Below are 25,223 nucleotides of genomic sequence, written 5' to 3'. Positions count from 1 at the left end.
CAAAGAAATGACCTAGTTATAAACATCTGAACTAATCCTTTGTAGTCTGACTACACATTTTCTCAGAAGAAAAAGACTTAACAAATTAAGTACAAAATATTAACTTAATTACTATAAGGGGAAAAAAAATTCCAACGCTAGTAGCACCTCCATTTCTCTTCCTTTCATGCCAGAGGGCCCTAAAACGACATCCCTTTGGAAGAAACACAAACGGCCCCAGCAGTGAAGTCAGTGAAAGGGCACAAGAAGGCTTTCTTCCCTAATGAGGGAAAATAACTATAAACTATTTTCCTGAAATTATATTCCCTTATATAAACACGAGCTCATTGGCTTAGTCTGTTTTCAGACTGTAATTACATGGTAATACCATATGACTTAGGTGATTCAGCTCTTAGAAGTAGTCTCTACATTTAAATGTAGTAGTTAAGAAATTAATTTCCCCGGGAGGCGGAGCTTGCAGTGAGCCGAGATCGCGCCACTGTACTCCAGCCTGGGCGACAGAGCGAGACTCCGCCTCAAAAAAAAAAAAAAAAAGAAATTAATTTCAACATATAAAAATATAAAGAAAGTTACTTAATAGACCTAAAGATTATTTTGCAGAAAGAAAAACCCATACTAAAGGCAAGCTTTCCCTTCATGCAACAAAAACAAGACATTTGGCAGTCAGAAATAAACAAACTGAAATATCAGTATTGAAGATGGAACCACAAGAAAAGTGAGCAATTATTTATGAGCCTAAATTGTTAAGGGGAAAAATATTTTTAGGAGCAAAATTCCCATGATATAGAAGGAGATTTTACTACAATCAAAGCAAACCCCCAAATCAACGAGAATAGTAGCTATTCTTGATGATCTCATACTTCTCATACTAAGACGTTTAGGTCACTGATTTCTCTGTTTTCTGCTCAGGAAGGCAATACAGTTATCCAGAGTTTAGGTTTTGGAGTCATACTACTAGGATTCAAAGTAGGCTGTACCACTTGTGAAAAGTGTGACCTTCAGCAAATTAAATTACTTAACATCTCTATAATTCTTAATCTGTAAAACGGTTACAAAAATGGTACTAACATCTCAGAAAGACAGTGTGAAATTCAATGAGATGATCCATGCAAAGTCCTTGGCACAGTACCTGGCATGTAATAAATGACAGCTATTATTACTAACCCCTAAATTATCAATCTTTAGAATGAATAAGACGCTACTGAAAGATCACCTTTCTCTATGATGTTCCCTGAGTACCCCAAGTAGGAAAGAAAATAATAGACAAATTCAAGAAGTTCTATCCACTTTCTAATCCCTGACCGCTTGCTATCTTCTTGAATGGTACTACTACAACAAATGACAAGAATAATGTTTCATTCATTTTTGTCTTAACACCTAGCACTGCCTTTCAAAGGACATAAAAGGACCCAAATAATGTTATGGTGAAGAAAAAGTTATGACTCTAGACAAAGGGAAAAATCCGAGTTCTAAACAAAGAGTGAAGGGCAGTGAGAGTAGAAAATGAGAGGACGATGGGTATCCTCTCTATAGCATCAAGGGTAATTTAACACTGCCAACTACATTCTTCCCTCACAGAATGTTCCTCAGTTTCCGTAACAGCTCTCTCCCTCTATTCTTCCCCAACTATTCTAAAAGCTTTCTGCACAACTGGATGTTTCCACTTTCTACTCCTTAATTTATGTGTTTCTCAAAGAGAAATGAAATTCAGCCCTTTTTCTCTATACCACTTCCCTTAGCGTTAATTACCACCTCTGAAGTAATGACTCTCAAATCTTCATTTCTAGCTTGTCTAGTTTGAGAGAGCAAGTACTACATGATCATCTTTGCATATAAGATATTAGGTAATGTTTTACCTCAATAACTTTGCAAAAAAATTCAGAGATCGCCTATGTAATATTATGTTTACTTGCTCCCTGAAAATATATAGGAGACTTTGGTTTTCCAAACAGTTGATGCCTTCTAATAGATATATGTCACATTTTTTACAGACTAGAAATAGCAATGATAATCATTCTCCGCATTCCAGATCCAGTTGTTTAACGATAAACTTTTGTGTCTACATTTTAATAAGTTATAGTTAGACTAACTCAGCCTCCCAGTTATTAGAATATCTTTGTTACAGTTCATATAAAATTTTTACTATACACTAGTTTAAATCATAGTTTGGATTTAATACATAAATTTTTTAATATGTAACTGTAAATGAAATATAAGTACATAAATTAAATGGCATAGTTTTTCTACATTAAAATTGATATGCAAAATAATGATGCCACTATGGAGAAATTATCTTGGGGTGTCCCTGGGCCACACTGGAAGAAAAATTGTCTTGGGCCACATATAAAGCACACTAACACTAATGATAGCTGATGAGCTTAAAAATAAAATTTAAAAATCTCAGAATGTTTTAAGAAAGTTTATAAGTTTGTGTTGGGCCTCATTCAAAGCTGTCCTGGGCCACCTGTGGCCCATGGGCTGTGGGTTGCACAAACTTGCTCTGTATTAAATATACGGAGATAGAAAACTGTCTTTTGGCAAAGACAGCAGGTTATAAAAATAATTAACTATTTTTCCTAGAGGAATGAAGCCCTACACCTAAAAACAAAGTACAATATTTCATCATTCTTCCTTCAGTATTTTAGGACCTACCGGAGAGATTCGGCCATTCTCCTCAAGTCTTCATTCTGCTGTTTTAAGCGTTCAAGCTTTGCCAGAATCTTGGACAGTTCTCGGCTAGAGTGATCAGGATGGTCATTATCTCGTACCAAGTGACCACCTATATAAAATAGCAAGGTCCCCCAGGCAAAAAGAATGAGCATAATCCAACGCCAGGAACCAGTCCATGGCCGCATTTTCAGATTTTCAACTCACTTCCCTGGAGTCCTGGAGCTCAAAGAATTGAAAACATTGTAACTCTGTTTCTAGTTAGTGCACAGGTGAATAGACTTCTGTTGTTTCAACACATGATGCTTCAGACAAATTATTCTCTCTGGTAGTCCTGTGGTGAATCTTTCAAAGAGATCCTTCTGGTGATATGTGTAGGAAGCTTTATTGTCCTGTACTTCATGGACTCTACATGCTGTGGAAAGAGTAAGAAATGTATTTAAATTATTTAAGATATATAAAACAGCATATGCTGAGATTCTTGGAGTTAAAGGAAACACATTGGTGTTGACTGGCCAACAAGCTGGAAGATAACCTAACTGCCTAATAACAAGTAAAGGGTAAAAGCTTTAAATCTGTTAATCTGTATATTAAATCAGCCATGTACATTAGTGCTGTACCAGATAACAGACTAATTAGCTCTAAGCCTGAAAGTCCTCAAAGTGCCATCATCACTTTCTTTTCCTTCTTACATAATTATACAATAGCTTATATACGAAGACTTAAAAATTGTATCTTTGAACAATCAATCAAAAACAAAATATACTCAACCACGTATTTTGGGCTAGTATATTCATTATCTCAAGAAAAAACATGTTCCCTGTATGAGTGATTTCATTTCTACCAGTTCTCAACTCCACTCTCCTCCCTCATTGTTCAGCTGCCATCATACCACTTAACTCTGCAGGTGACAGGCAAACTGTCACTTTTAGGATGAATTCTAAAACTGACATGCATATTAGCCAAGTAAAGGTTATCATAGCCATTAACCAGCTGGCAGTCATTCCAAATATCAGAAGCAAAGGTTCAAATGAACCAGGCTAGACTACTGCTTCTTCAAATTTATTAAAAATACCAACAATTACAACAAACATCTAGTACCAGTTATATCCTAGTTACTGTGCATCTTAAACTACAAACGCACATTCTTTTCCAGGCTTGGTTACAGGTATCATTTGTCATTTCTCCATCATTAGGCTTAAAATTCCCTTGGAAACCAAACTATTTTCTCCCCAAAGAGAGATTCTGTAGGCAAAAATATAATTTAAAACCTTTTGACAGGCCAGCCGCCGTGGCTGACATCTGTAATCCCTGCACTTTGGAAAGAGTCAAGGCAGGAGGATTGCTTGGACCCAGAGTTCGAGACCAACCTGGCAAGATGGTGAAACCCCATCTCTATAAAAATGTTTAATTTTAAAAATGTTTTGATAATTTTAAAGCTATAGAAAAGAAATTATATGTCTAGACAGAGTTCCATATAAAAAAAGAAGATAGAAAAAACAAGAAATAGTTTCTGTATACAAGACTGAATGTGAGGGCACTTGACCACCAATTAGTGGTAAAAAGATTAGCAGAAAACATGGAGAAGAGGCTTCAAAAATCAGAGCACAGGGCCACTATTTTTCCACTTTTGCACCTTAAATCTCAATTGTTTTTAAAACACCAAATATTCAAAGAGAAGAAAATCTCTTCAAATGGTTGTCCTAGAAACACTCTACTTCCTTCCCATTTACTCCTACACCATTTACCTTAATGTTACTGATTTACAATGGCAAAAACATACAATGAAAAAGATTGTACTTGCTGAGAACTGTTTGAAAACCAAATTAAAAAGGAATAATCTAAGTAAAAAGTTGTCTGTTGTTTTAATAACTATTCTTAAATCTATCAAAAACACTCTTTTTATTGACTCCATTGTTCATCCCATTCCTTTCTTAAAACTCTCAAATCCCCACTCCTCTAAACTCAGGTATCCCCTACTTTTCATCTTATGTAAAAAAAACCACAGATATCCAGGGCTCTGTGACTTAAAAACCAAATAAAAAAAAAACTCATTCTGATGGCGTAAGAAATTGATTCAATTCAGTAAGTCAGCCAAAAAATGTAAGTATTAATATTTCAATTAATAATTTTGTGACAACATATGCAACACTGTAAAATGTTACTATACTTATGTGCTGAAACTATACTATATCCTAGTTAATTCCAAGCTATTAAGATATGCAGTTGTCCCTCCGCACCCTTCACAGACACCAAAATCCACAGATGTTTGGGATTCTTACATAAAATGGCGTAGTATTTACATATAACCTACACACATCCTCCCAAACACATTAAATCATCTCTAGATTACTTATAACACTTAATACAATTGAAATGCTATGTAGATAGTTGATTTTGGGGGGTTTTTTGGGCAAATATTTTGGTCTGTAGCTGGCTGAATCAACAATACTAAAACTGCAGCTACAGAGGGTAAACTGTGTATCAGATATTAAAATTTTTTTCTTTCCCTTCACTGTAAAAGTAACACAGAAAACAGACAACTGTGATAAACAACCAAAGCAAAGGTAGCTTTCTTAAAAAGAGTAATTTAAACAATAAAAAGACATGCTGAAACATTTTCCTTGGGATTACAATAAAAATTGTAATATTTAAAGCCAGCATAACTTGAACAGTAACAAAAGTTTACAGAAACAAATTTTGAAAAACAAAATTTGTATAACAAAAAATACTTTCAATTTTTTATAAACCATTACCATTCCTTTCTTAAAACTCTCAAATCCCCACTCCTCTAAACTCAGGTATCCCCTACTTTTCATCTTATGTAAAAAAAAAACACAGATATCCAGGGCTCTGTGACTTAAAAACCAAATAAAAAATAAATTCATTCTGATGGCATAAGAAATTGATTCAATTCAGTAAGTCAGCCAAAAAATGTAAGTATTAATATTTCAATTAATAATTTTGTGACAACATATGCAACACTGTAAAATGTTACTATACTTATGTGCTGAAACTATACTATATCCTAGTTAATTCCAAGCTATTTTATAAACCATTTTATAAACCATTAATTTATAAGACATTAAATTACTATATTATACATCAATATTGGTAATACTTGAGTTGTAAAAAGCAATACATTATTATAGGAGCAAAATATGGTCATTTTCTAAATTAATAGCATCATTTGAACTATGTTTTTGGAGAGACTGTTTCCCATGATTTTTTTTTGTCTTTGCCAGTATTTTTTAAATCCCCAGTTTTGGGGTCAACAAAACCAAGTTAAGCTGAAAAACAAGTAGTTTTCTATGCAATTTTCCTCTGCAAGGTTTAAAAGAACAAGGTTTAAAAGAACAAGTACAGAATTTTTTCCCTATCTACTAACTACAATGCTTACTTACTTATGGTTACTTACTTATGGTTACTGTTTATTGTCTGAACCATGCTTGCTAAAATATAAACGCCATAATTTTTGTTCATTGTGTTCACTGATGTATCCCAGGCACTAAGAACGGTACTTGACACTTAGTTGGCACTAATGAATACAGCTTAAACTGCATTTATGCCCTACTTAAGACGGTAAATGGCAATGCAGAAAGTGAGAGAATGCTATTATAAGGAAATGGTTCAAAAATAAGGTCATTAATAAACTTTCATATTTATTATTGTCAACATATATCTTATAAAGACATTCCTTGGTTGATTAAATTTAATTGGCCTAAAAGACCAAGAGAGTCCTTTTTTTTTTTTTTTTGAATCTCGCTCTGTCTCCAGGCTGGAGTGCAGTGGCACAATCTTGGCTCACTGCAACCTCCACCTCCAGGGTTCAAGAGATTCTCCTGTCTCAGCCTCCTGACTAGCTGGGATTACAGGTGTCTGCCGTGGTGCGCCTGGCTCATTTTTTATATATTTAGTAAAGATGGAATGTCACCATTTTGTCAGGCTGGTCTCAAATGCCTGACCTCAGGTGATCCGCCTGCCTCAGCCTCCCAAAGTGTAGGGATTACAGGTATGAGCCACCACATCCAGCCAAAAGAGTCTTATGGTTTGCCTTTTAACCATCAAAAACTAATGTATCTTACATTTTCTTCATTTAGAAGACTCACTTTGCAAAGACAACGATATGACTGAAGAAAGTATGTACAGCCTTTGATATGAAAGCCACTCAACTTACTTGTGAAAGTATTAGTAAAAATAGTTCAAATCAGTAAAAAAATTTAAAAATTAATTACACATATCAGCTAATTTCTGACTAAAATTTATATAGCAGTGTTGAGATTTGTTCTCAGAGTGGGCTTTCTTTTCAAGAATTTATAAATTTATTACTACTAAAGACTCACATAGTACTCTTCTTCTGCAAAATACCAAATGAACTGAAATGTGCCAGGATTCTTTTTGCAAATGTATTTAATTAGTGATATCACCTTTTTTTTTTTTAACAGAAAAGTTGGCTGGGCACAGTGGCTCACGCCTGTAATCCCAGCACTTCGGGAGGCTGAGGCGGGTGGATCACAAGGTCAGGAGTTCAAGACCAGCCTGGCCAAGATGGTGAAACCCTATCTCTACTAAAAATACAAAAATTAGCCAGGCATGGTGGTGGGTGCCTGTAATCCCAACTACTTGGGAGGCTGAGGCAGAGAATTGCTTGAACCTGGGAGGCAGAGGTTGCAGTGAGCAGAGATCGCAACACCGCACTCCACCCTGGGCGACAGAGCAAGGCTCTGTCTCCAAAAAAAAAAAAAAAGAGAGAGGGAGACAAAATCTCGGCATGTTGCCTATGCTACATTGATACCACTTTTTTAAGGTACTAAGGTATTTAAATGTTTCATTTCTTTTGGTATTTACAGAGATTCTTTGGATAATATTTGTTTAATGTCTCTGGAACAATAAATATATTTGATTTTTCAAAGTACTTTTTCTGAATCTGGAAGCTAGAGTGTAATATCAGTAAGATAAGGAGACTTAATAGAGTTGCTATGAGCCTTAAATAAGGTTAACATTATATAAACCACTTATAATGCTTGGCGCATAAGAAGTGCTCCAAAAAAAGTAATTTTATTTTAATGCTGACAAGACATAGAAATTAAAAGTATGGGTGCTAGAATCAGCAGTGTCTAGACTGGAGTCTCAGTTCTGCTACATCACAGCTAGGTAACCTCACTGAACAATCTGTAAACTGGAGATAATAAATACCACCTCTCCTAGAGAATACTGGAAAAGGCTTAAATAAAATAATCATCAACAGGGAAGCACCTCAGCTCACGATGCAGCAAATTATTATGTGGTATATATTGATGTTGTTACATTTTTTACAGACCCATTTATGATTATTTATATAATTAATATGCCACATGCTGTTGCAGGCAGCTTCTGAAATGGCTGCCAACTATCTCTGTGTCCACTATTCATGTCCTTGTATCATCTCCTCCTCTGGAGTGTTGGCTGGACCTAGTGACTTGTTTCTTACATAGAATACGGTAAAAGTGACAGAATTTCACTTCTAAGGTAAGGTTACAAAAGACTGGAGCTTCTGTGTCTTGCTCACATTGTCCCTGCTTGCTTATTCTGATGATACAAGCTACCATACTGTGAGCCATCATGCAGAGAGGCCCATGTGGAAAGGAACTGAGGGCAGCCTTTAGACAACAGTCAACAAAGATTTCAAGTGCTCAGTCCTAAGACCACAAGCACCTCACAAGGTTGTTGAATCCCGCCAATGACCATGTGAATGTGAGCAAGCTTAGAAATGCACCCTCACCAGTCAAGCCTCAATACAGCTGTAGCTTTGGTCTACATCTTGAATGCAGGCTTTTTAAAGACCCTCACCTAGGAGATGGAGCTTAGCCAGAGGATCCAGCTAAACCATCCCTAAATTCTGACCAACAGATAATAAATGGTTGCTTTAAGCCACTGAGTCTAAAGGTAATTTGTTATGTAGCAATAAATAATTAATACATATGTCTACTTTCACTAGAAGGTTAAAAGCCTGATCTTCACTTCATGTGTTATTTTCCGTCTCTAGCAAGTTGTAGAATGCCTTGGGCACAGAATAGGCATTCAAGATGCAGGACAGAACTGAATATTAATCACGTTTCCTTATGTATTCTGCTAATACCTCTTATGCATATCATAAAACAAAACTCAATTTACAGCAAATAAGAGATTTAACAGATACAATTACAATTATTGGTTTATACTAATACCAGAGGTAAAAAAGCATTATTTATTAATAGCTGCTGAACAGAGTTCCATCTCCAACCATGAAAGAATAACTACTACTAGTTTAGCCTCATATATAAACTAGAAAACTTTTAAAAACATATTTAGAAAAACTGTTTTCAGATATTGGGCAAAGGTCAAAGAAGACTGATGTCTGAGAGAAAGTTAACAATAAAAGTAAGCCCTATAATCACTTCACCCTTCGGCCTAGAAGCATTTGCTGAACACCAGCACAGAAAGAACGAACCCAAACAAATCACAGCCATCTTCCTCAGGTGAGAAGACAAAGACCAAAGTGCAGGGAATTTAAGGTAGGTGGAATTTGCAGGTCATTATACTAAAGAGGAGGTAGATACTCAGAAGGAAAGCTCCAAATTTTGCATAGGAGATCCTTTGAGTCTTTGGCAGGAAACTAAGTTATAGTAAGAATTCATGAAGCTTGCAAAGGACAATTATCAGAAAGAGAAAAATTTAATACTGGGTAGCTAAAAGCTGAACACACCTCAAAGATTAGGCAAAGTTGGGAGACCTATGAGTTCCAACCAGGTACAATAAAAATACCACAGAGAAAACCTGCAGCATTCAGTAAAAATCCAAGAAATAGAACACCTTAGAAATGAGAATTAAGCAAGCAGGAATCAGAAAATGTTTTCTGTAAAGGGCAAGATAAATATCTTAGGCTATGCGAGGCATATACTGTCTCTGTCACATATACTTCTTAATTTTTATTTTTGTTTCTTTATAACCTTTTAAAAATGTAAAATCCATTCTTAGCTCACGGACTATACAAAAACGGGCTGTGGATCAGATATGGCTCATAAACCAAAGTCTACTGACTCCAGTTATAGAATAAAAGCTATGCCAACAAGAGCCCTAACAAAGCTTAAAAACAAGCTACAAAAGGATCAGTGTAATCCAAAAGTAAATTATCTGCCTGTCAAAATAAAACTCAACAATCTTCAAAGAAAGATAAGAAAATACAAACAATCAAAAATAGAAGGTACATATTATCAAAAGTTACAAAGAATACGAAGAGAGGTCATGCTGTGATGCAGGCATCCAAAGACCTGCTAAAAGCTAAGGATGGAGCTGGAACACTGAGGAAACACTCCAGCACCCCAGTCTCCAAACCAAGAATGAAAAAGCAGCAAGCAGTCCGCTACTGCAGGAATTTCAAGTTTCTGATTCAGTGAATTTAACTATTACAATGACAACAAAAAAACAAATCCAACTCAAGTCACTGTTGGACTGACTCAATCTCTGCCCCATCCCAATCCACACATGTACAAACATCATCAAAGAAGAAGGGTACCCATTTCTGAGCATAAATACTATCCACCTCAATCTTTGTTGCCCTTTACCTAAAATGTCTGGCATGCAACAAAAAACAATTTTTTATGTGTATATATATATATATACACACACACACACACACACACACATATATATATATTTTTAAAGTTAAAAACAAACCCAAACCATAGTCAAAAGACAAGGCAAACACCAGAACCAGACTTATAAATGAATCAGATATTTGACTTATCAGACAGAAAACTTAGAATAATTGTAATTTATGTATTAAAGGATCTCATGGTAAATATGAACAAAATACAAAAAACAGATAAAGAGATTCAGCAAAAAAGAAATGCTAAATGAACATAAAAATGAAATGTCAGAAAAATCTTCAACAGAATTATCAGAAGATTAGACAAAGCTAAAAACAAATCAGTGAGCTTGAAGAGAGGTAAACAGATATTATTCAAAATGAAACCCAAAAAGAAGAAACAGACTGAAATTAAAAAACAAAACAAAACAGGAATTTTAAAGCTGTAGTATAATATCCAATGATCTAGTGCAGGTGTAACTGGAGTTTTGTGAAGAAAACAAGAACAGAGAGGAAAATATACTTAAAGAGATGTTAGCTGGGAATTTTCCAAAGTAAAAAAATGATAAAACACCACAGCTCAAAGAAATGCAGAGAATTGCTAGTAGGGCAAACTTAAAATGTAGACAAAAACCTGCTTAAAAAAAAAAAAAAACAAGCTGAAAGAGAAAAATTTTTCAGGTAGTTAGAAAAAAAGAAATATTACATACAGAGAAAAAAAAAAGGGAACACACTACATGTAATACAGAAGGCCAGTCAAAAAAACAATGGGGCATCATCTTTAAAATACCAAGAGGGGAAAAACGGCAACTGAGCATTCTAGATCCAGTGAAAATACATTTCACTGGATAAAATGAAGGCAAAACAAGGGCAAATAAAGACAAAATCAACACTCTTCCAGGAAAAAAAAAAAAGTTAAAAAATATTCTGTGCCAGCAAAACTGTACTATAAAAAATGTTAAATGAAATTTTTCAAGGAGTATGATACCAGATAAAAATGCAGATTTGCACACACAAAAATAGCACCAGAAATGGTGAAATCTAAAAATTCAGAGATATTTTCGCTTAATTTAACCACATTAAAAGTTAAAAAGCTGTTAAACTCAAAATGGCAATAATGTATCACTGGGTTTATAATATATGTAGATGTAAAACATATGACAAAATATAAAAAAGATGAGAGGGAGGAAATGGAAGTGCACAGAAGTCAAGTTCTCACTACACATGAACTGATATATTATTTGAAGGTAGACTAATAATTATGTATATAGTAAGACCCAGAGCTACACTGTCTGCTTTAATAGCTACTATTAAATTAGAACTATTTAAATTAGAATTAAAATTAAAAATTTATTTCCCCAGCCTGAGCAACACAGTGAGACCCTGTCTCTATAAATAAATTAAAAATTGGTGGTGCACGCCTACAGTCCCAACTCCTTGGGAGGCTGAGGTGGGAGGATCACTAGAGCCCAGGAGGCTGAGGCTGCAGGGAGCCGTGATCGCACCATTCTACTCCAGCATGGGAGACAGAGCAAGACCCTGTCTGGGGAAAAAAGAAACAAAATGTATTTCCTCAGGCATAATAGGCCACATTTTGATTGCTCAATAGCCACCTGTGTCTAGTGGTTACCATTATGAATGGTGTAGATACAGAGCATTTCCAACATCAGATGGCATTTCCCCAAAGCGACAAGTAGTTTTTATTAAATAAAATCAAAAGGTATAGCAAAGAAAAAGCCAGTGGTGAAGATAAAATGGAATTAAAAAATGAAAGTATAATTCACAACAGAAAACAGAGAAGAGAAAGTTCCTGAGAAGGCCAGGAAAAGTTTCACAGCTGCAGGAGAGAAGGGAGCATATTTGAAGTATTAATAAAATAAATGACAATGAGCTGCAGTCTCTATTCTTCAGGATGGTCACTTTAGAAGCATTCTCTACTATGCTACCAGTAAGTAACTGACCTCCTAAATAATATACTTCATTTAGTGCAGTCATTCATGTTATATAAGTTTTATTTATTTTTTAAATATGCGGCATGGTTCTTATCAACATTTATAATGGAAAGCAACTGGAAGAAATCTACCACACATTTTACCTAAATCTACACAACACGATGATCCATTCACTTATATGTTCAAAAACTACTCATTCAGTTTCTATTACATAAAATACACTACATATCCTAGGCATTGAGGATGTAGCAGTGAACAAGACAGACACAAATCCCTGCCTTCAATAGGTATTATAGTAGATTCTAATTGCAAAGTGAAGTAATGCCACTAAAACAAACAACCAAAAAAGAAAAAAAGCCTCTTCTGACAGCAACTAACATTCTGAGTGATGCAGCAGAAATTGAATATAAACTATTCCACAAATAATTGCATTTTATGCTATCATTTTATTGTTTAAGCATAAAATTGAACACTGCCACCTGCACACCACAAAATGTTATAATACTATAATTTGAAAATCAAAATATATGTACAGTGTCAGAATAAAACATGGCAAATTTATTGTTGTAATCTTCAAATCCTTATGTATTACAGAATGTTTAAAATTATATATATAAACAGATGATCATTACGTCAAGATTTTACCGCAGAGCTGAAACTAAGCTACTTTCAAAGTTTTATCACAAACATTTAGCACCTTTGTAAGATCCAACCATACTGAAAAAAAAATCTTCAGAAGTGGAACCAAGTCTCTACAGTCTCTATTAAATTTACAATGATTACAATAACTGTGTTGCCACTGTTGTGACCATTACCATCATCACAACTCCCCCAAAATATAAGCAGGCTAGGATGTGTTGTCTTTTTCTTTTTTAAAATTCAACATTCTTTTAAACATTTTTACATACAAGAAGTTTGTGTGTATATATATGTAATATATACAACTTGATGAGCTTGCAAAGTAGACACCTGTGAACTCATCACCACAATCTATGCCATAAACCTATTCATCATCTGCAAGAGTTTTCTCCCACTCTTATTTACTATTACTAATTTGTGTGTTTGTAGTAAGAACGCTTTACATAAGACCTATCCTCTTAGGAAATTTTTAACCATACAATACAGTACTGTTAACTATAGGCACCATGCTGTACAACAGATTTCTGAGACTTATCTTTATAACCAAAACTCTGTACCCTTTGACTAATACTTCCTCATTTCTCCCTCCTACATTTCCTATAGATATAGCTCAATTATTCCATTAGACATAACAAAAAATGTAGTACCATTTATAATATGATCAAACTGACACTTCTTAAGTCTAACAAGAAAATGAACAATGGCCACATTTGGCATATGACTGTGTGAAAAGGATGTCTCCAAGAATCACATTCAAGTAGCTTGACTTTGATGCTAAGGCCAGAAGATGAGTATGCGACAATCTGCTGAAGAACCAAACAACTAAAAGCCTGGCCTGTTGTGCTATAAGTCATGTCAAAGGAGGGTTGTCTTTTAAACTCAAAAATAATTCAGCACTTATTTAAATAATATAAATATGTGTACTCTATGCAAAGGGTAATATGGCATTATATATCAAATATTTACATACATATGCCCTTTGACAAGAAATTCCACTCGCAAGAATTTATGCTAAGATGCATTTTAGTATGTAAACAAAATGCATTCACATATTCATTGCATCATTGTCTGCAATAGCACTAAACTGGAAAAACAACATAATTGCCCATCAACAGAAGTATGGTTGAATAAATTATTAATTATTTTGCCAAAAATATATATTTTATACTATGATGCCAACAAGAAGGAAAATGTAACCCATAACCAGGAAGAAAATCGGTCCATCTAAACAGATCCAGAAAACAGCAATAACAATGATGACAGCAGACAAAACAAGTAGCAAAATGTGTGCAAGGATTTAAAAGAAAAAATGTTGAAAACAGAAAACAACAAAAATATATAACTTGTAGAACAAAAAATACCATGTAGATGATCCCCAAATTAACAATGGCTCAACTTAATTTTTCAACTTTATGATTGTACAAAAGCAATATATATTCAGTAGGAACTATTCTCTGAGTAACACTACAACCATTTTCTTCTTCACTTTCAGTAAAGTATTCAATAAATGACGAAATATTCAACACTTTACTATAAAATAGTTTTTGTGTTAAGTGATTTTTGTCCAACTGTAGGCTAATATAATTGTTCTGGGCACATTTAAGGTAGGCTATGCTATGATGTTCAGATTAGGTGTATTAAACATATTGCAACTCACGATATTTTCAACTTATGATGGGTTCATCAGGACACACAATGATCTTGTTAAAAAGAGCCTGATATCTCCTGCCTTCTCTTGCCCCCTTTCTCTTGTTCCCTCTCTTGCCATGTGATACACTGCTCCCCCTTTGCCTTCCACCATGACAGGAAGTTTCCTGAGGCTCTCACCCAGAAGTAGATGCTGGCACTATGCTTCTCCTACAGACTGCAAAGCTGGGAACCAAGTAAATCTTTTTTTTTTTTTTTTTTTTTGAGACAGAGTCTCGCTCTGTCGCCCAGGTTGGAGTGCAGCGGCGAGATCTCAGCTCACTGCAACCTCCACCTGCCAGGTTCAAGCGATTCTCCTGCCTCAGCCTCCCAAGTAGCTGGGACTATAGGTATGCACCACCATGCCCAGCTAATTTTCTGTGGTTTTAGTACAGACGGGTTTTCACTGTGTGAATCTTTTTTCTTTATAAAGCACCCAGTCTCAGGAATTCCTTTAGAGCAACGCAAAACAGACTAATCCAGGTAGCCACTGTTGATAGGACTTACTGCCAGACACTACAGTGTTTTACAGCTTCACCACAGCGGCATCACCTTACAGTAACTATTATTATGAACAAAAAACTGTTCAAATGATAAAAGGCAAATGAAAGTTATCCATCATCATTAGTTAGGCAAAAAGCCATTTACAATATCCTTTTTGGGGCCAGTTGGAAATCTGTAAGCATTTCCCCATTTTTGACTTTGGCTTCAGAAAAGGACTTCTCGGAAAAAAAAATTATCATCAAATTTGAAGTAATGTACATGGAAAATATGATTAACTATGGGTATATATAGAATTTGCAATCTATTTTTAAATACAAATAAAACCATAATTTAGAGGGTAAAACAACCACAAGATTGGGGGTGAACAACACATACATGGTAACAAAGAAGTGCAGGGGGCTTCTCATCAGAAAAAAATGCAATCTAGTAAGACAATGAGACAACATCTTTTTAAAATGCTGGAAAAAAAAAGAAATGACAAAACTACACTACATTATTCAGTAAAAATATATTCAAAAATAAAAGTAGGTTTCTGTGAATGTGAACTTTCAGCTAACTTGGGTCAAATAGCTAGGAGTAGGATTGCTGGGTCACATGAAAAATGTATGTTTACAAGAAAATGCCAAACTCTATTCCAAAGTGGCTGCACCATTCTGAGTTGTCAGAAGCAATGAATAAGAAGAACTCCTGTTGATTCACAATCTCCCTAGCATTTGGTACTGTCAGTTTGTTTAAAGGTAATTCTAGTAGCTGTGTAATGCAGTGGTATCAAAGTATGGTTTCAGTGTGTATTTTTCTAGTAACAAATGACACTGAACATCTGGCCATCTTTTCATGTGCTTATTTTCTATCCATGTATCTTCTCTGGTAAAGTGTCTTTTGAGATCTTTCGCCCATTTTTTAGATTGTTTGTTATCTTACAGCTGAGACTTGAGTTCTTCATATATTCTGAACATAAGTCTTTTAACAAATACATGATTTTCAAATATTTTCTCCCAGTCTGTGGCTTATCTTTTTATTCTCTTAACAGTGTCTTGCACACAGCAAAATTTTTAAATTTTTAAAATATAATACAATACACTGACTTCTTTTCTTTTATAGACTGTGGTTTTGGTACTAAGTCTATGAATTCAATGCCAAACCCAAAGTCCAATATATTTTCCCCTATGATTTCTGTAAGAAGTTTTAGTTTGAGGTTTCAAAGTTAATCCACCCAAGAAAAATAAAAGCATATTTTTTCACAAAAAAATTAATCTCAAATGTTTGCAGCAGCTTTATTCATAACAGACAAGAAACTACAAAAAAAATCAAGATGGCTTTCATCAGGTGAACAGATTAACAAACATGATACATAGAAAACAAAGGAATACTAGTTAGTAATAAAAAGAAGCCACTGATTTACTCAAGAAAATGAATCTTAAACGTATGTTGCTAAGTGAAGGAATACAAAACCAAAGACTACATATTGTGTGTGCTTCATTTACATGACATTATGGAAAGGGAGAAACTATAGGTTGAAAAATAGTTCAGTGTTGAAAGTACAAGGAGGGGATGATTATAAAGTGCCTTCGAGAGTAACTTTTATAGTGATGAAACTATTCTAAATGATACTAAAAAAGCACACACCAATTCTGTGGTACTCATCCTCCAAAACCATGAATCCAGTCTAATAATAAAAGAAAATATCAGACAAATCCTCATTTAGAGACATTCAACAAAATACTGGACCAGTACTCTTCAAAAGTATTGAACTATTAAAGTTATAAAAACAAACAACTGAGAAACTGCCATAGATCAGAGAAGTCTAAGGGGACACAATGACTAAATGTAATGTGGTATCCTGAATTGAATCTTAGAACAAGGCAGGGACACTATGGAAAAACTGCTGAAATTCAAATGTAGTCTGTAGTTTAGAGTATTTCACTACTGTTAATTTAATAGTTTAGATGAATGTACCATGGCTACGTAAGATGTTAACATTAGGGGAACATGGGCATAGAGTATACAGTGACTGTACTCTCTTTGCTAATTTTCTGTAATTCTAAAATTATTCTGAAATAAAAAGCTTTTAAAAGATAAATGCTGTAATCCCAGCACTTTGGGAGGCTGAGACGGGCGGATCACGAGGTCAGGAGATCGAGACCATCCTGGCTAACATAGTGAAACCCCGTCTCTACTAAAAAATACAAAAAACTAGCCGGGCGAGGTGGCAGGCGCCTGTAGTCCCAGCTACTCGGGAGGCTGAGGCACGAGAATGAGAATGGCGTAAACCCGGGAGGCGGAGCTTGCAGTGAGCTGAGATCTGGCCACTGCACTCCAGCCTGGGTGACAGAGCAAGACTCCGTCTCAAAAAAAAAAAAAAAAAAAAAAAAAAAAAAAAAAAGATAAATGCAAAATAAGTATATTTTTGGAAAACAAAAAATGGAAAGAATTTGTTGCCAGCCAATACACACTACAAGATATATTTAAAAAGATACTTTTCAGGCTGAAAGAAATGATTGTGGATAGAAACTTGAATGTAAATGATGGATTTAAACAGACATGTTAAATATATGGGTAAATACAAATAAAATTTTTTCTCATTTCTAATGTCTCTTTTTTTCACCCTGCCCCCTCCTCATTTCTAATTTCTTTCAAAATAAATTTGACTCAAAGCTAAAATAATAAAGTATTATGGGGTTTACAACACACATAATAGTAAAATACATGACAATACTTACACAAAACATAACAAGCAAAAAAAAGGAAGGACACTGTTTTAAAGTCCCTACATTATACCTCAAGAGGTATAAAAGTATTTGAAAGTTTGGTGAAATAGGTAAAAGGTTCACAGCGTAAACTCTATGAACGTAATATAAAACAGATAAACAACAAAGAAAAATCAATGAAAACAAAAAAATGGGTTCCCTGAAATGATCAATAAAATTAAAAATCTTCCAGCTGGACTAATCAAGGGCACAAGGACACAAGCTGAAAAAAAAAAGAACATAAGTTGCTAATATTAGGAATGAAACAGGCACTATCTGTAGTATCACTACAGATACCACAGAAGAGTAATAAGGAAATATTACAAATAATTTTCAGTCAATAAATGTGACATCATACCTGAAATGGACAGATTTCCTAAAAGAAACAAACTACTGAAGCTCAATAAAGAATAGATTACTTAAACAGCTTAATGACTTAAAAACTTAAATTCATAAAATTATGAAGTTCTATAACAAAGAAACTAACAGATAGTGATGGAAATCAGACTAGTACTTGCCAGCAAGTACGAAGATGACTGATTTAGAAAGGAAATGACAGTTACATGAGGATACAGATTTAAGAAATATCACCTAACTATATACTTAATATGGATTCGCTGATATAAATTATGTTCCAATAAGGTTGACAAAAATTTTAAGAGAAAGTTTCAATTACCCCTATTTTGTGACTATAATTGAAAATGTCAATAATTGAAAGTTATTTCATTAAATGCCTAAATTATGTCCTTGCATTTAAGTTTCAATGAGACTTTTTTTTTCAGCAAATCACCATACTAGTACATTCTTACTTTTAATGAAAAAAATTTCAACAGTATCTATTATATAGATGTAATCAACTTTCCAAATGTTAATGTGAAAACTATATTTTTCACAAATTTCAGACAGTAAGAATCAACTTAAATAATTAGTAATACAATTAACAAACTGGAGAAATTGTACTGAACCTTCTTAGTAGCCGAACCTTTTCTCAGAATAAAAGGAACCAGCATAAATTATTCAAATAATAGTGATTTCCTAAATCACAATAAACATACACTGCGGTTATAAGAGTTATGAATTTACTTTTTTAACAACTGAAAAGAGTAAAAACCAAAATCATTACAAAGTGTTTCTTGAAGTAATTCAATATAATAGAATAAACTGAAAAATTTAACAGAAAAGTGAAGTCATTTATTTAACAAATTTAACAAATGACTGTTACAAGCTAACAGATTGAGCATGACATATTTTAAACTCATTTTCTTCATTAACGAACTACTAGAAAACAAATTTTTTAAGTTGATAAAGAGAATTATAAATAAAACTTTTAAAGAAAAGCTAATTATCAATTATATTGTACATTTTAAGAGCCATATATAGTACATATATAATCCAATCCAATTCAGGATTAATACGTGCCCAAGACTCTATCTTTTAAATATCTTCTCCTTTGATCGCAATTTATTTTTTAATTAAATATTGTTACAGAATTTATTAAAATCTTTCTGTTTTGCTCCCTATATGGGAAAAGGGTAATCTATAAGTGATGTGTTTATTAATGTAAGAAAGAAGTAGAAAGGAACAAGTAAAAATAGTGTTGTAAATTAAAATGGTCCTTTAAAGCTAGTTGAAATAAATTTTTACTTTATGTAAAAGCACTTAGTAAAACCAACCAAACTGAAATGAAGAAAACAAAAGAAAAAGAGGGAGAGAAGGCAAAAGGCAGGGGAAGAAAGAGGAGAGGATGAAAAGAGAGAAGAGGGTAAGACGGGGAGGAAAAGAGGGCAGGGCAGGAGAGAGAAAAGAAAATTTTCATATAACTCCTACCAAGATTATAAAATTTGATTTCCATTCATTACTTATACTCATCTATCATACTTCATATTTCTTATCAGTAGTGTCATATACACATATGAATTTTAAATGCCAGCATCATAAATACATGAATACAAAATACTAATTTGCTGAAATCAGCCAATACCTTAGAAATTAATCTTCCTAGTTATAAAGTACAAACACATAATCACATTTATAAGGTTCCTATCAAGAATATCTCACTCACCTTAACAATTACACACAATAACACACCAGGTTGTGTTTACTGATACAATTAACTACTCAAATGAGTCCAGAAATCTGGACTTGTCATCTGTACCTTCAGCCCTAAATAAATTAATACTGCTGAAAAATGGTAATACTAATAAATTCAAATGAAATGTGTATATATCACCATTTTCTCTGATTGTGTGTGTGTATGCACATAAATAATACATACTTCATTGGCACCATGATGTGTTAATAGAAGAGCAACCATTTCAAATCAATCACATATGGACAGTTTTCCCTGCTATAAACTAGTAGTCATAATCATAGAAACTCATATAATTGTGAAGATTATATGATAATATGCATAAAAGTGATATGTACACAGTAAAACAATCTATAAATATTAGTTATTATCTTTCCCTTGCTTAGAAACCAAGTAGACCAGCCTTCTGCCAGTTTCTGGAATATGCCAAGTTCTTACCCAACATGCAGCCTTTGTTCTTGCTATTCCTTCCACCTTTGGCTCATTCTTATAATTCAGATCTCTACTTAAATTATACTTCTTTTCCAAAAAAAGTCCCTGACAACCAGTATCAATTATGACACATTAGGATACAAGAGAAATTGCAACTCAAGGTGACTTTAAAAATAAGAAAATTTTAGTTTCTCAATAGCAAAAAGGCTAATTCAATGGGGTTCAATGAAACTGAAAAATCCCTTTTCACCTTTCTATTCTACCTAGGCATTATCAGTTTTTGTCCTCTAGCTAACTTTCTTCCTGGTAGCAAGTTAGCTGCCTCAATTCCAGCCATATGCAATTATGTGCAAAAGAACAACTGGGAATCTGTCTCATTTTGAGAGGAAACCACTGACAGACAGTCTCCCCTGAAGATTTACACATCTTATTAGCCAAGATTGAGTCACCTGTCCCTTGTAAAATTAATCACTGACAAGTGGAATGAGATTCCCATTACCAGCTTAGACTAATCAGAATTTATCCCTGAGGGTGGGCTCCAAAAAAAACTGGTACCCTGAAAACAAGAAAGAACGAAAAAATGACTGTAATACCCTACAAGAATGCTACATACAACACTCTATGTTTTTTAATAAAAACTCACCCTCCTTCATTATTCTCTATCATAACACAAATTGGCTTATTTATTTCCTATACTAAAAGATATACATCAGTAGAGCAAGAGCTAAGAGTACACACAGCACCTAAAACAGAGCAAGCTCTTTAATAATATTTGTTGAATAAGCCCATATATATTATCCAAATATATTTAATACCTATATTCAAAATCCTAAGGAAAATAAATTAAATCCGGCCTTAGAAGAATTAGAACTAAGATTCAAAGTCATTTTCCTATGTTTACTCATTTATTTTTATGTGCATAAAATGTCAAACGTAGATGTTCAGAAATACGTCCAAATGTAATTTCGAAGAAATAACTTGCATTCAGGTCAACTCTTGATAAGCTGCAGGGTCTTAAACACAACATGTAATAGTTATAAGGAGAGATAAATGGATTGCAAAAAAAATTCCTAGTCATGGCCGGGAGTGGTGGCTCACGCCTGTAATTCCAGCACTTTGGGAGGCCAAGGCAGGCAGATCACCTGAGGTCAGGAGTTTGAGACCACCCTGACCAACATGGTGAAACCCCATCTCTACTAAAAATACAAAATTAGCAGGGCATAGTGGTGCATGCCTGTAACCCCAGCTACTCAGGACGTTGAGGCTGGATAATCGCTTGAACCTGGGAGGCGGATGTTGCAGTGAGCCGAGATCGCACCATTGCACTCCAGCCTAGGTAACAAGAGCAAAACTCCGTTTCAAAAAAAATTAAAAATTCCTAGTTATATACAACACACATAATGAATAAACATTAACAATCTTTCCAGAGGACAGTTTCTGAAGAACAGTAGATTCAAAGGTGCAAATTCAAACAGATTCAAAACTGTTTCTACAGAATAGTAGGGATTCAAAAGTGCAGTAAACATGCACTCTTCATACAAGAGGCAAGAAAGTCCTTTAAAGGCTAATCTTTACTACTGCATGTAAGAAGAATCATAATGGTATCACTGGCTGGTATTCAATTCACTAATACATAGGCCAGATTAGTGGCATAGAGTATATATCTCACAAAATAAGGGAAACAAATAAATTATGGAACAACCATTGTGGGATACTATGGCTCAGTTTTATATGCTAAAGACAAATACACATAATATGTTAGGTGAACAGTAGGACACAGAGGGAGCTGAAATTTTGGATGATAGTATGAGATCTTGGAAAGTACAGGCTCTAAGGTTAGACAGAACAAGGTCTAAATCATGGCACTGCTAATATAGAAATGGGACAGTAAAGAATCAAGCAGGACATCTCTGAACCTGCATTACTTTGTCTTTAAAATGACTGTAATAATTCCTATTATGTTGGTCTCTCATTAAGTATAATAATGATTACATTTATATAGTGTTTCCTGAATGCAAGGCCCTTTTCTAATTGCTTCACAGATATCATAATATTTAATCCTCTCAACACCCTTACAAAGTAAGTAGGTACTATTATCCCGATTTTACAGTGAAGAAAATTAAGGTACATTGAATTTAAATAACTTCCCCAAGGTCATAAAGCCAGTAAGTAGCAGAACCAGAATCAATGGCAGCTTTTTTCTATTATTAAGAAGAATCTGCTGACTTTAAGAATTGCAAGAGAAAACTAGAATATCTCCTATATGTATACTTTTAACACAAGGCCAGGCAACCCCACAATTATTTTTATATTTGTGAGTGAAAACCACAAATATTTTTTATGATTTGTGAGTGAAAACCAAAATATCTTATGAGGATTAATTTTTTATATCAATGTGACTGGGTTAAGGGATACCCAGATCACTGGTAAAACATTTTATTTCTAGGTGTGTCAGGGAGGGTGTTCCCAGAAGAGATTAGCATTTGAATCAGTAGACTGAGTAAAGAAAATGTGCCCTCACCAATGTGAGCAGGCATCATTCAGTCCTTTCAGGGACCACCTGAATTGAACAAAAAGACTGAGGTTGGGTGAATGCTCACACTCTTCTTGAGCTGGTATTTTCACCTCCTGCTCTCAAAGATCAGAGCTCCTAATTCTTGGGCCTTCAGACCCCAAGACTTATCCAGCAGCAGCAATCCCCTCCAAAGGCCTTCCGCCTTGAACTTGGACCTTGGGCTCCCCTGGTTTTCTGGCCTTTTGAGCTTGGACTAATTTACATCACTGGCTTTCCTGTTCTCCAGCTTGCAGATGGCATATGGTAGGACTTCTTAAATGACTATAATCCCATGATAAATCTCCTCTTATGTATCTATTTATTTATATCCTTTTGGTTCTGTTTCTCTACAGAACCCTGACAATTATGCACCCTTATATTAACAAGTAAAAGAATATCAATATTTGTTGTAAAGGCTCCACCTCTCCCTCAGGAAATAGCTAACGTTTTCTAACATTTTTTTCAAATTTATTAATCCAACATTTTGAGATAAGACTCTTGAAGTGTCATTGATAAGATATGATTTACCAGAAAAAAAAGGTTATAAATATTTAACAATGGCATAACAGACTAAGAATCATATGAAAAACCATTATTCTATATTCCAAAGACCAGAGTGATTGGTGCCCCCTAGCTTTCTTAACCATCCCCTATATCCAACAAAATATGACTTGATAACTAGTTGTACAAATGTCATTGAATTATTACATATTTCCTTTTTTCCAAAGTTTCACATTTTCCTTTAATACAATTTTCCAGTTTCACCAGCGTGATCAAAGTAGATCTACAATCTTCTCACTTCATTAGTTATTTATGCTACTCTCCTTCAGCTCTCCTTACACAATATATGCTCCTGTGTACATAAACCATTATATCTCAACAGTGTTTTATTATTTACACTTCTTCCTCTTGGTATAGGGATACAATTCTGAACATTACACAGTATCTCAACATAGCAATAGCTTAAGCAATATTGAGATTTGTTTTTTTCTTTTGTAAAAGAAGTCTGGAGATAGGTGATATAGAGATGATGGTTGCACAAAGTCCTCAGGGACCCAAGCTTCTAGCTTTCTCTTCCACCACTCTAGGTGCCTGGCTTCCATCTTCAAGATTGCCTCATGGTACAAAATGATTGTTAATGCTCCAGTTATTACACTTTCAATAAAGGGGAAGAAAACTGAATAGTAAAAAGGGATGCCTTCCCAGCTGAGTCAGTGCCTTTTAGAAGCACACACATAATACTTCTGCTTTCATCTCTTTTTTGCCAGAATTTAATAACACGGCTGGGAAATACAGCCTTTTCTTCCAGGCATCAATGTACCCAGTTAAAACAAACAAAGAAAAAAATCAGGGTTCTATTACTATAGAGGAAAGGGGAAATGTACTTTAGGGGCATCATGACTCCCTACCTATTTTTGACAGCTTCAGAATCACTACTGATGTTGAGAGAAGTTTTATATCATATCTTTAATATAATACAGCTGGTGTCAAAGCTATCCCCAGTAAGTGCTTTTACTTCCCTGGACATCTGTGGAGTGTGGCCAATTCTAAGCAATACTTTTAACGCAACAGGTATACTAAAGTTACAATTTTAAAGTATCATTGGATAGGATTCTTGGATCTACCGTATCTTACGCATCATATGGGAGAGAAAAGTTAGTATGTTTTATACAGGTTACCTAACACAATGTTGGGATTCATTCTGTGTGTCTCCACCAATTAGCCCAATCAATGGCGTTACACAGTGTGGTCTTTATCTGCCACAAATATTGGATCCATACTTATTCCACAGACATATATGCTTCATTATAATTATCACAACCCCATTTTATACCTAATTGGCTGAAAATGTACTAGGACCCTGTGCAAAGTGTTTTACTTATTTTATTCAGTCAGGCCTCACAACAACCTTATTATGTTACTTTTACCCAGGTTTAAATCTGGCACATAGTAAACACTCAATAAACATTCTCTATTATCTCTATTAGTACATAAATAAGTACCCATATTATCCTTAATTTACAGATAAGAAAGAAGAAACAGAAAATTTAGTAACTTGCCCAGAGTTGTATATACTTTTAAGTAGCAGAGCCAGGATTCAAATCCCTACAAGCTAGCTCTAGAGTCCACTCAACTACTAAACTATGCTAATATCAGATAAAACCCAAAAGGTTAATTAATTTGCCTAAGATCACAAAACCAGGAAGAGCAAAGATTCACAGACAGATCTATTTAATGATGAAGCCCTTGTTCTCAACTTCAAATGAATCAAAGAAACATGGTTTGCCTAACCAAGGGATTATTACTCTTCAGGGGCAGAGTTACAAGGGAACATACTACCAAAGTA

The 25,223-nt window shown here is 34.4% G+C and overlaps 1 protein-coding gene across 6 annotated transcripts in view; it reads right to left on the bottom strand.

Moving 5' to 3' along the window:
- FUT8 (fucosyltransferase 8) overlaps positions 1-25,223 on the bottom strand; it is a 352,844-nt gene that overhangs the window by 185,278 nt on the left and 142,343 nt on the right. For 4 of the 6 annotated variants that reach the window (XM_025391950.1, XM_025391953.1, XM_025391952.1 and 1 more), the window contains one exon: positions 2,653-3,082. The exons of the other annotated variants lie outside the window; for them this stretch is intronic. In XM_025391950.1, coding sequence (XP_025247735.1) covers positions 2,653-2,855 — 203 coding nt within the window. In that variant the 5' untranslated portion in view covers positions 2,856-3,082. The remainder of the gene's footprint in view (positions 1-2,652; positions 3,083-25,223) is intronic. 6 annotated transcript variants of the gene reach the window in all.

Source organism: Theropithecus gelada, chromosome 7b (genome assembly GCF_003255815.1).
Source record: "Theropithecus gelada isolate Dixy chromosome 7b, Tgel_1.0, whole genome shotgun sequence".
Lineage (NCBI taxonomy): Eukaryota > Metazoa > Chordata > Mammalia > Primates > Cercopithecidae > Theropithecus > Theropithecus gelada.
Note: the sequence above shows the minus strand (reverse complement) of the source record. Positions and strands in the feature narration are given on the sequence as shown.